Source organism: Zalophus californianus, chromosome 1 (assembly GCF_009762305.2).
Source record: "Zalophus californianus isolate mZalCal1 chromosome 1, mZalCal1.pri.v2, whole genome shotgun sequence".
In the NCBI taxonomy this organism is placed as follows: domain Eukaryota; kingdom Metazoa; phylum Chordata; class Mammalia; order Carnivora; family Otariidae; genus Zalophus; species Zalophus californianus.
In genome coordinates this window covers 16,408,185-16,419,690 of record NC_045595.1, presented here as the reverse complement: position 1 = coordinate 16,419,690, position 11,506 = coordinate 16,408,185, and the positions used below count along the sequence as shown (strand labels likewise).

Here is an 11,506-nt window from a genome sequence, read left to right as displayed (position 1 = left end):
GCATAAATGAATACTGTACAGTCGTTTAATTTTAAACTATTTTGAGCCTAGCTACCTTCAGAATTTAGTGTACCTTTTTAATGTTGTATGTCTGGGATGCAAGTATTGCTAAGTATCATTTTAGACCTCCATGTTAAAGATGATTCAGCTTTAAGGTGTTACCCTTTCAGAGGTACAGAAGAAACGCAAGTCCACGAAAAGTCCTTTCAGCTGTAGACTTGGGGGGAGCTTGGTGGCCCCTCCAGGGAGTTCAGGTTTCTTTTTTATCTAGAAATGGCTGCAAATTATCAGCAAAAGCTGATAATTGATAGGCACTTTGTTAATTGGTATGGAGTACATAAATGAAATTATGACTTCCTGAGAATTGAACTGGGTTTCCTACCCGAAGGAAGGAGAGACTCACTGATGGTGTGTATAAACCCATCTGAAAGAGACTTTTTTAGACAGATTTTTCCTGACCTGTTTCCACCCCAGTCCATCACCTCTTTTACACCAAAAGTAGTCTGCAGGCTGTGGTAGCTATTTCTTTTGTGCCATTTTGGGTTAGAGAAGATGGATGTGATAAAGCCACTCATTCAGGACTTAATTCCCTCTCATGTTGTGGTTTTCTGCGCCTGTACCAGAGTATGAAATGGCCACCAGAGTATGAAATGGCCTCTAAAATAGCCTCTCTGTGACTGTAATCACATTGTGACAACACTCGGAATCTAAATTGGACTTGTTCTATTCTCGCCACTTGGTTTATTTTTTAGCCGTTTAATGGGTACATTTTAGAGTCTTCCATTTTGCGTGGAATTAGATCCTCCCCTTCAAATGCTGTAATTAACATCACTTAAAGTAAAACTTGAATAAAATATTGAAACCTCAAAAAAAAAAAAAAGAAACAGGTTAATGTGACATATTCTAGTTTGGCCCCAGTGTCCATTCTCTTCCTCTTGCATAGTACGTGTCTTATGCAATGACCTGATGTCTAGTGTTGTGCCAGCAAATACTTAACGAACAGCTCTGGAGGGGGAAAAAAGCCCAGATTTATGACATTCTTCAGATTTCCATAGTATAAATACTTTCACTATGGCTGATTCCTTCCTCTCCTTCCTTCCTTCCTTCCTCTCCTTCCTTCTTTCTTTCTTTCTTTTTTTTTAAAGATTTTGTTTATTTATTTGAGAGAGAGAATGCCAGAGAGAGTACACCAGACAGAGAGCCCAAGCTGGGGGGTAGGGGCAGAGGGGAAAGGAGAAGCGGACTCCCCACTGAGCAAGGAGTCTGATGAAATGCGGGGTTTCATCCCAGGACCCTGGGATCATGACCTGAGCCGAAGGCAGACGCTTAACTGCCTGAGCCGCCCAGGTGGCCCCACCATGGCTGATTTCAAGCTACCAATATGACATTACTGAATCTGGAGTTGGGAAGAGATGTATACCATTAGATAGAAGTTCTACCATACACCTGTAGTAGACCTCACCTCAAGAGCACAGGTAATTAGAAAATTCAGAAAAATAACTAGGAAGTAATGAATTTTGAGTATTTATTACCTTTGTTTTTAGTGTAATTTCTTTAATTACAGGTTTTATAATTTAAATTTTAATGACTGTGTTTAACAACCAGCTCATAAAATTCCTGACAATTAACAGTTGGCTTTCATGAGCTGGGACAAGCCAGCTCCAGCATCCACTGGGCTACCAGCAAATTTTGGGGCAGGGATTCATGTTCAAGTAACTTATTAAGAGTGTTATTTTCAGGAAAAACCTGTGTGGATGTGAGGGAAGCAGGCTAGGAAAAGGCAAGAAGTTTAATAAGAATGTGATTATAGGTGAAGTCTAGGCTAAGCAAGATCCTGGAGTCTACTTTATAGAATTCATCAGACTTAAGGCAAGGGAGCTGGGCTTTTGTGCCCTGTACCACTATGTCTTTGGCTACAGGCTGACTGGAGGAATGGAAGGTAGGAATACAATTCCTAGTCACCTTCTGTAATGTGGCTCCATGTAAGCCTCCTAAGAAGGATGCAGGTAGGAATTCCTAGTACCAATAGTTGGGAGATGGGTACACCAAACAGGTAAAATGGATCCCAGGTGATCTGGGTGGCTATGCACTTAAAAACTGCCTTTCTCAGCTTCCCTTGAAGCTTAGGGTGACCATGTATTTAAGTTATGTTCCATGAGATGTAAGTAGAAGTAGTGTGCTGTTTGGGGGGATGACCTTCAAAGGGACATGAGTGTGTTTTTTGGCTCTTTCCCCTTTCTAAAGGGGAAGATGAGAAAGATGGAGGTGCCATCTTGGATGCAGAGATGTGTGCCCATGTTAAGGGTGGCAGAACTGGACTTGGCTGCCTACATTTGGACTGTTAAGTAAGAGAGAAATAAACTTTTTTTTTTTTAACCACTGTACTTTGGGATATCTCTGTTACCACACTTTAGCCTTTACCTTAACAAATATAGTGAGTAAAACAACAAGTAATAACAAATATCTAAAATCATGACTGTGTAAAACAATGATAATTTCTAATTTGTAGGTTTTTCTTTTTTCTTTAAAAAATAGCAAGACAGGACTAGTCCTAACAGAATGAGAGAACATATCAAGAAGAATAAGGGCGTATCCACTACAGAAAAGATATAATTATTTGTACATGACTTGGTTGTTTCAATATAGAAAACCCCAAAGAATCGACAAATTATCAAAATTGATAAAATAATTTGATCAGATTGTTGAATAGAATAATGTAATTGCATTTCTGAAAGATGTGTGTGACTTTGTGAGAAAATTTATGAAATTTTATTGAAGGACATGAAGGAAAACCTAAATAGAGATACACCAAATTCATGAATAAGAAGGCTCAATAGCACGCAGGTGCCAATTCTCCCCAAAATGTTCCTTAGATTTAATGCGTATTTGAATAGAATTTTCAACAGTTTAAAAAAAATTGTCAAACTTATCCTAAAGTTTATATGGAGTACCAAGAAGAGCCAAAACCCTAATGAAGAAGAAGTCGAGATGGGAGAATGCATTCTATCACATACTGTTGCTCAAAAGCTCTAGTAATCAAGAATATGTCAACTATACTTTAATAAAAATAATGGGCCATTCAGTACACGGTGCTGGGATAAATGGTTAAATGGAAAATAAATGAACTGAATTCCTTTCTCCCTATAAACAAAAAAAATGTGGATAAAAGACATAACATCAAAAACAAAACTTTAAAACTTTTAGAAGAAAATACAGGATCATATCTTTAAGACCTCAGGATAGGGAAGGCTTTTTTTAAAAAGATTTTATTTATTTATTTGAGAGAGAGAGTGAGAGAGAGAGAGAGCATGAGGGGGGGAGGGTCAAAGGGAGACGCAGACTCCCCACTGAGTGGGGAGCCTGACGTGAGGCTCAACCCCGGGACTCCTGGATCATGACCTGAGCAGAAGGCAGATGCTCAACCGACTGAGCCACCCAGGTGCCCCTAGGGAAGGCTTCTTAAAAGCAGACACAAAAAAGCATAAATGATAAAGAGAAAGATTGCTCTTCTGACTACGTTAAAACTATGAACTTTTTTTTTTAAGATTATTTATTTATTTGACAGAGAGACAGTGAGAGAGGGAACATAAGCAGGGGGAGTGGGAGAGGGAGAAGCAGGCTTCCTGCTGAGCAGGGAGCTGGACGTGGGGCTCTATCCCAGGACCCTGGGATTATGACCTGAGCTGAAGGCAGACGTTTAATGACTGAGCCACCCAGGCGCCCCTAAAACTATGAACTTTTATTCATCAAAAGTTGTAATAAAGTGAAAAGACAAATCATGATTGCAAAATGGTATTTGGAGCAGGCATTACTAACAAAGGATTAGCATGCATTAAAAGAAAAAAAACCTCAATAAGAAGTACTTCAAAAGCAATCCAAATATAAAATTGGGCAGATGTTACAAACACTTTATAGAAAGACAGCACAAATGGCCAGGAAAGATATGAAAATATACTCCAGGGAAATGCAAATTAAAACCATACTAAGATATAATTTTATGCCCACCATATGAGAAAAAACAGAACTGTTGCGGTAAGTGTTGAGAAGATGGAGATTAATAGAAAGACTCATATACTGATGGTGGGAGTGTAGTTTGGTAAAATTAGTTTGAAAACTGGCATCATGAGTTAAGAAAAATAGATTTACACATGAATCATTGACATCCAAGGTCGTAACTCTTGCAGATGACACAGGTAATTCAAAAGACACACAATGAAGCAGGGTTACTCATTATCAAAAGTGAAAATACACCAAGAGTATACATAGGAACCCGGTTGTTCTACTTTTTTGGAAAATTAGAATTATTAAGAGCATTGTATGACAATGTAGGACTATGACCCTAGAGAGAAGGGTAACAAGTGAGATGAACCCTACAATTCTCCTGGCTTCCTAAGCGGAGGCCATTTTAACATGAAACAGGGAGAGAAACCCAAACAGAACACAATGATATCACTAAGTTAAGGAGACAGATTGGGGCTCAGGAAGGCTAGGCATCTGGAGTTTGCAGGTCAGAATCGTGTAGAGTGGGGGTTACCATGCTATGGTTTGGGGGCCAATTCCAGATACAGTCTGCTTTTGTATAGGACTAAGAATGATTTACACAGTTTTAAAGAGTTGCTTTTTAAAATGAATATATGGCAGAGTCTATGTGTGGCCTGCACAGCTTAAAATATTTACGGTCTGTCTTTTACAGGGCAAGTTGGCCAATCCCTGCTGTACAGGAATCCCTCTGTCAGTGGAGCTTGTGACTCTTGATCTTGGGATTGTGGGTTTGAGCCCCACGTTGGGTGTAGCGATTACTTAAAAATAAAAAATCTTAAAAAAAAAGAAAAGAAAAGATAAGAATGACTACAGACACAATGCAACTTAGAAAATAGTAGAGAGAAGATCATCCTCAAGTGAGTCAGGGTAGAATTCTACATCAAATGAAAATATCTTTCAAATATGAAATTGAAGTAAAGACTTATACAAACAAAAGCTGAGCGAATTCCTTCCTGGACTTGAAGAGATTCTGAAGTTCTTCAGGTTGAAGGAAAATGGTATCAGATGGAAATTGGTCTGTACAGACATGAGGTGGGCCAGAAATGGTAGTGTTGTTAGGAAATATTAAAGACTTCCCATTTTTAAATATCTTGTAATGTAGAATATGAAACTCTTTGAACTTTTTGTACCCATTCCATTAAAATTTATTGGTCTTTCACCTTGAATGGATCTTGTACCATACCTAATTTTGTAAAATCTTTGGAAAACTATGTCATGTAGATTTAGTTATGTAGTTACGTAGATTTTCCAAATGTTGACACGTTTCATTACACAATATAAAAAATCACATTTACTTATATCACTCCTGTTGTCACAAAAGTATTTAATTATTGGAAAGATGTAAAGTGTTGTCTACCTATCATGTCGTTGCCAGCACCACTATCAGTGGACTCATGGAGTGTCTGATTTAGCATCTTGGGATCCTACATAACATAGTACTACCTAGTACTGAAATGCATTAATCCCAGTAAGAATGAAGTGCTAGCCCTCTGGGGTGGAAAGAAATCGGTATCATCTTGCCACCAAATAGCTGGTTGGTTTCCTTCAGGGATGTAGCATTTCAGGGGGTTGGCGTTGACCTTGATGCTGACAGATTGGACATTCAGCAGGAGTAGCAGCTATACCGGCTTTGGTAAGAGGAAGCCCATGTTGCTTTATTGGGTGAATGAATAGCCTCCAATCCTGCCAACACAATACTCTGTTCCTGGACACACTGGGCAAGCATGGAGGTTGACAAGGACAAGTGTTAGCTGATCTCTAGTGGAGGAGTCATCCTATCCACTTGGTTGTTGAGTGGCCACACATTGGCGGGCACTGGTGCAGAAGAGAAAAGGCTACATACTTTTTTTTTTTTTAAGATTTTTATTCATTTATTTGGGAGAGAGAGAGCGTGTGTGTGCACAAGCTGGGGGAGAGGCAGAGTGAGAGGGAGAAGCAGACTCCCTGTGAGCAGGGAGCCCGAGGTGGGACTCAATCCCAGGACCCTGGGATCATGACCTGAGCTGAAGGCAGATGCTTAACCCACTGAACCACCCAGGCATCCCAAGGCTACACACTTTGTTTCTGCTGCCATAGGTCCATTCATGTGCTTCTTCCCCCAGATCATGGAGTTTTGCTCTTTCTAAGCCCCTGACCAACCAAACAACCCATTCATCACTGCTCAGGGGTCCATGTATATTCTTATTCAGGCCACTTCTCTTTTTATACCAAGTTGATGACCAGGTGTACTGTTTGAAGCTCTATGCACAGGATTTCTCCTCATCACTGCCTTTCAGGGCCACCCCTGAGTGAGGTTCTAGTGCAACAACAGTCTGTTTTCAACTGGCACTGAGATTTTAAGTCCAACTGTGAACTAGGCCTTGGTTTTTTCCTTTCATCAGCTGGTCATAGGATACTCCTTATAAGGCTATGGGTACGAAGTGAGGGAGAAACTTTAATTCAATACAAGCAGGAAATATGGAGGTCTAGGCCATTATTTTTGTGCAACTTACTTGTGTCTTGAAGACACAAGTCCTGTCATAATAATCCAGTTCCAAATGTCTCCTGTCCATTGAACGATGAATTACTTTGTCCAGCCGAGTTTATGGCTTGTTTAGTCTGGCTGAATATCTACTTTATGATAGGAGGCATGAGACTCTCAGTTACTTGATGTTCCTTGGTCTGGCAGTTAGTTTCCTTCCGGGGTGCAGTAGGGTGCTAGGAGTTGCTTTTCAAATTTGTCAGCTGCAGACAGTGTGGTCTTGCTCCAGTACTGCAGGAGTCTATGCTGTGACTCTATAATTAGGACATAGCAGAGACTCCTTCCAGCATTTTTATTTTACCACCGCAAACTCTAGCACCATGGGGTTTGCAGGGTCATGTAGCCCAAGGGATAGGCTGCTCATACCACAGCCTGACTTCGTTTCTTGATAGGAGGAACTGCAAGACATTGTGGCCACTTTTATGTATGTACTCCAGGATAATGTCCCTGCTCAAGCATTTTTAACTTACTCACATTCCTTTTGCCACGTAACGTAACATATTCGCAGGTTCCAGGGATGAGGATACGGACATCTTTGGGGAGCCAGTATTCTGTCTACTACAGGGTTGTTTCCAGAGGGTGGCTATTAAGAATAAAGCTACTAAAAACATTCGTACAGGGGTGTGTGTGTGTGTGTGTGTGTGTGTGTGTGTGTGTGTGTGTGTACATACAGCTTTATTTCTCTGGGGTCAATGCCCAGGAATGCAATGACTGGGTCGTATGGGAATTGCATATTTTGTTTTATAAGAAACTGCCAGTCTGTCTTCCGGAGTGGCTGTAGTGTTTTACTTTCCTACCACAACGTCTGAGTGATCCAGTACCTCTGCAGCCGCCTCAGTACTGGGTGTTGTACGACTGTTTATCTTCGCCAGTCTGTTCCGTGGGTCGTGAGATCTCACCGCGCTTTCCGTTTGCACTTGGCTCAGGGCTCTGTTCCCGCGGAGGGCCAGTGTCATCTCCAAGGCAGCGCTCGGTGCCGCCCGGGGCAGCGCGTTCGAGTCCGCCCGGCGGACCAGATCTCGGCGGCGAGCAGGCAACGGAGGAGGGGGGCGAGGCGCGCTGCACGCCCGGCCGCGGCGGTCGGTGCCCGGATGAAGAGCCTCCCCGACGGTCAGGCCCCCCCAGGGGGCGCGGCGGGACCCAGTTTCCCGCCCGCGCGAGCGCAGGGCCGCGGGCCGCCGCGAGAGGGCGCGGCGAGAGGCGCGGCGCGGGCGGGCCCATGGCGTCCCCACCCGGCGGCTCCCTGGGCCTCCTGCTCTGGCTCCTGCTCCTCCAGCCTCGGCTCCGTGAGGCGGAGGGGGGGTCCGCGGCGCCCCCACCGTCCCCGGCGCTCACCTCCCCGTCGTCGTCGGGGGGCGGCCGCGAGGGCCCCGGCGCGAGCGTGTGGAAGGCTGAGGGACCGTCTGCGCCCCCCGGGCCCCAAGAGGCTGCCTCATCCCCCCAAGTGGTGGCCGTCACCCCAGGGGCCTCTGGCTCCTACAGGGCTGGGGCCATGGCAAAGCCACTAACCACAGCAAAGCCGCTGTTCCCTGCAGGTGATGTTTCTGGGCCAGGCCCTGCCGGGGACAACTGGCCGGGGCCGCGGGGGCCGGGACCGTGCTCTGGGGGAGGGTCTCGTGGGGACATGGCTTTTCCCAGGGGAGGGGGGTTCGGAGTGACCCCAACCCTGCGCTTGAGCTCGGAGGGGACGTGTGGCCATTCTCTGAGGAGCCTTAGGGGATAGAGCGCCGCTCTGGGGGTGGGCTGGGCGGTCTGAGGGGACATGGGCCTTGCTTTGAGGGTTCTGAGACTTCTGAGCATTATCCGGCTCTGCGGGTGGTGCTGTCAGTGGCTTTCTTTCAGTCCCCTCCCTTCACTGACCTGCTGCAGGATGCGGCCAGAGGTCTATGAGGATAGTTGGGGGATTGCCGGCCGCAGAGCGGAAGTGGCCCTGGCAGGTGAGCCTGCAGATCAATGACAGACACATGTGTGGAGGCTCCCTCATTGCCAGTCGGTGGGTGCTGACCGCGGCCCACTGCATATTTGGGTGAGTGTCTGGGGCTCTGTGACCTGGAGCCCGTCCTAACCCCTTCCCCGAGCTTCCTCTTCCTCATCTGAGAAAGGGGGTCGTAGACTCTGCTCTGCACACTGCAGTCAGAGGAAGGTGATGGTAGGGCCCTTGGTAGCCTGAAAAGTCAAGACCCCAAATCAGGTTCAAAGCTCGTGCTGATTCGCCTTCAAGCCAAGTGGCAAGAAATGGGAGGGATGCCAGTTGAGAGGCAGTGTGTGGGCAAAGACTGGCGAGGGGGAATATTTAAGAAGAGTGGAGTGTAGTAGACCACTGTGGCTAGATCGGGGGGTCTCCAACTTTCGAGCCTGGATAAACCTGCAGAGCTTGTTAAAGCACAGATTGCCTGGCCCCCACCCCCAGCGTCTCTGATGCAGTAGATCAGGAGGGGGATCCGAGCATCTGCATCTCTAACGCGTTCCCAGGTGACGCTGACGCTCCTCCCCCGGGGAGCCAGCCTTGGAGCGCCGCTGGATGGATTGACCAGGGGTCCAGGGATGGGACGTGGTGATGGAGGGAGGGAAGCGGTTGATGGAGAGAGGCCCAGGCTGGGAAGGCCCAGAAGATGTGGAAGGGGAGTGTAGAGCCTCTAGGATCTCTCTGCAGCCATGTGGAGTACACGGCAAAGCTGGGAGACATCTTCATGAAGCATACCTCCAGAATGGCAGTCGAGATCCCCGTCCAAGACATCGTTATTCACCAACATTACAATCCTATTGGATTAATTGAGAATGACATTGCCCTTGTTCTGCTTGAGTTCCCTGTGAATTTTTCCTCCCACATCCAGCCCGTGTGCCTCCCTAAAAAGGCGTTCATGGTACAAGCTGGTACAGAGTGCTGGGTGACTGGATGGGGGAAGCTCAACGAAGCAGGTAAGACTGAAGCAAGACCTGAAGCTCAGGCCAGGCAAGAGGCTGCCTCGTGCCCTGTGGTTGGCTTGCAAGCTAGAAGGGGAGGCAAGGAGGCCATTTTCTAGCAAGCGGGGAAGGGAGGCGGGTGGAGAAGATGCTGGTAGGGAGTAATTTGATGGTGTTTCAGATTTCGATTAGAATTTCAGGACCTGGGGTCTCAGGTGACGAGCAAAGTGGGTTCTCTCTAGGGTGGATTTTAGCCGGTGGGGTGTTGGTGTTGATGTGTCTGCTCGTGGGAGCTGTCCCAAACTGCAAGTCCTTGCCTTGGTGGACGGGGAGCTTCCTGTGAATGAAAAGAGCCCAGAGAACTCCTCGTGGTGAGGCTGTTGGGCCTCCCATCCCCGGGGAGAGGTTGGATTTGGTACCTTTGGGACACTACTTGTCCAAGAGTTTATGATCCTGCTCAAAAGTAAAGTCCCTTCACTGATGCACAGGACAACTGTCACGATTACTAAGGATACTCAGAGTGACAGGGAGTCTGGTTTTGATTTCTCGGGGCTGGTAAGGCCTCAGCTCTTCCTGTCCTGATCTGTTCCTTCTCCGGTCTCGTTTTGATTCCTACCTCCTCCTTTCCCCACGTCAGCTTTGGGCTTCATCTCTTTCGGTGTCAAACGGGGACCACAGTCACTCCCCTAATGGGGTGTCTGTATGTGAACACACTGTATTGAGACCAAGAGTGGGTATGAGGGGCTCCTGTCCCGTTCCATTAGGCAGGTCCACCTACTCCTAAATTATCTCTACAGATCAGTCCAAAGAAGCTGCCGAAAGGCTACAGGAGGCTGAGCTAAACATTATCCGTTATGAGAAATGTAACACGATGCTCCAAACCCAGATGGAAACTAGTAGTGACATAGTCAAGGAAGGGACAGTCTGTGGTTACAATGCCCAAGGAAAGGATGCCTGCCAGGTGAGTTCATAGGCCCTTGGCCGTCTTGCCATTCTGTGGTCCCCTGACAGGCAGCGGGGCCCGTGTTATCCAGCAGCCCCTCCATTCACCCTTAATTCACGGCAAGGGGACTCAAGGGGACAAGCTGCCAAGGCTTGGCAGGGCTGGCCTGCCTGGATCCTTTAGCAGGAGGACCTGGTGCTGCCTGGAGGGGGTTGGGAGAGGAGGGGAGATTCAGGCGGAAAATACCAAAAATGCAAGTCACATGTTTCGTACCCCTTTCTATGTGACCGGCAGTGTGCTCAGGTAAAGACGTTCTTCATTATGATTAGCTCAGAGTATGGACATTTTCTTTGTTTATATTCCATTTTTTTGGTACATGATTTTTTTGCATACGTATATGAATTTTGTTTGCTGAATTTTCAACCCTTAAATCTGATATTCCCAGGAACCTAGGGCTGGTGGATGCCTGGCGGAGGGAGGGTCCTGGGGAAGCCCCACGTGTGCCTGTCTCCCCAAGCCTTGCAGCGCGATCCGCCAGTTCTGATGTTGATTCTCTTCCATTCCTGTGTTTACTTTTTTCCTCTTTCTCCAGGGAGACTCTGGGGGGCCCCTGGTCTGTGAATTTAATGAAACATGGGTCCAGGTGGGGATTGTGAGCTGGGGCATTGGCTGCGGTCGCAGAAATTATCCTGGAGTTTATACAGAAGTTAGTTTCTACAAGGACTGGGTCATTGATCACCTGAGTCAGGCTTGCTCTTGGGACTCAGCAGGCTCCTTCCCACTTCTGTGTCTGCTGCTGCCCCTGGGCATCCTGGTGGCCCCGTGATCACCCCGGCCCACCCCCCTCCTGTTTCCGGGTCTCGCACTGGGCCTCTCCTCCGATCTCCCACTCCTACTCAAATGCCCTTTCCTCCAATTCTGCTTGGCGTCCACTGAGCCTGTAGAAAGCCCCACAGGAGCTCTCCAGCGAGGCTGGAGCCCCGAAAATGTCCCAGCCTGATGCCCCCAGTCACCTGCCTCGGCCACACCCACGACCTTGGCTGTGCCCTGCTTGCCCCGAAGGAGAGGGGTCAAGCATCCCAGCCCGAGAGCCAGCC

The 11,506-nt window shown here is 46.9% G+C and overlaps 1 protein-coding gene across 1 annotated transcript; it reads left to right on the top strand.

Moving 5' to 3' along the window:
• The first annotated feature begins 7,781 nt into the window (after window positions 1–7,781).
• Window positions 7,782–11,506, top strand: LOC113916076 (serine protease 44). The gene is made up of 5 exons (XM_027581941.2): window positions 7,782–8,097; window positions 8,432–8,588; window positions 9,216–9,481; window positions 10,264–10,427; window positions 11,002–11,506. The coding sequence occupies exons 1-5, from the start codon at window positions 7,782–7,784 to the stop codon at window positions 11,233–11,235; spliced, it is 1,137 nt and encodes a 378-aa protein (XP_027437742.2). The 3' UTR covers window positions 11,236–11,506.

Bases quoted from the DNA above. Each gene is read 5' to 3' on its own strand.
- LOC113916076 (XM_027581941.2), top strand. From the start codon at position 7,782: ATGGCGTCCCCACCCGGCGGCTCCCTGGGCCTCCTGCTCTGGCTCCTG. The intron at 8,589-9,215 runs GTGAGTGTCTGG...ATCTCTCTGCAG, and splicing joins GCGGCCCACTGCATATTTGG to CCATGTGGAGTACACGGCAA. The intron at 10,428-11,001 runs GTGAGTTCATAG...CTCTTTCTCCAG, and splicing joins AAGGAAAGGATGCCTGCCAG to GGAGACTCTGGGGGGCCCCT.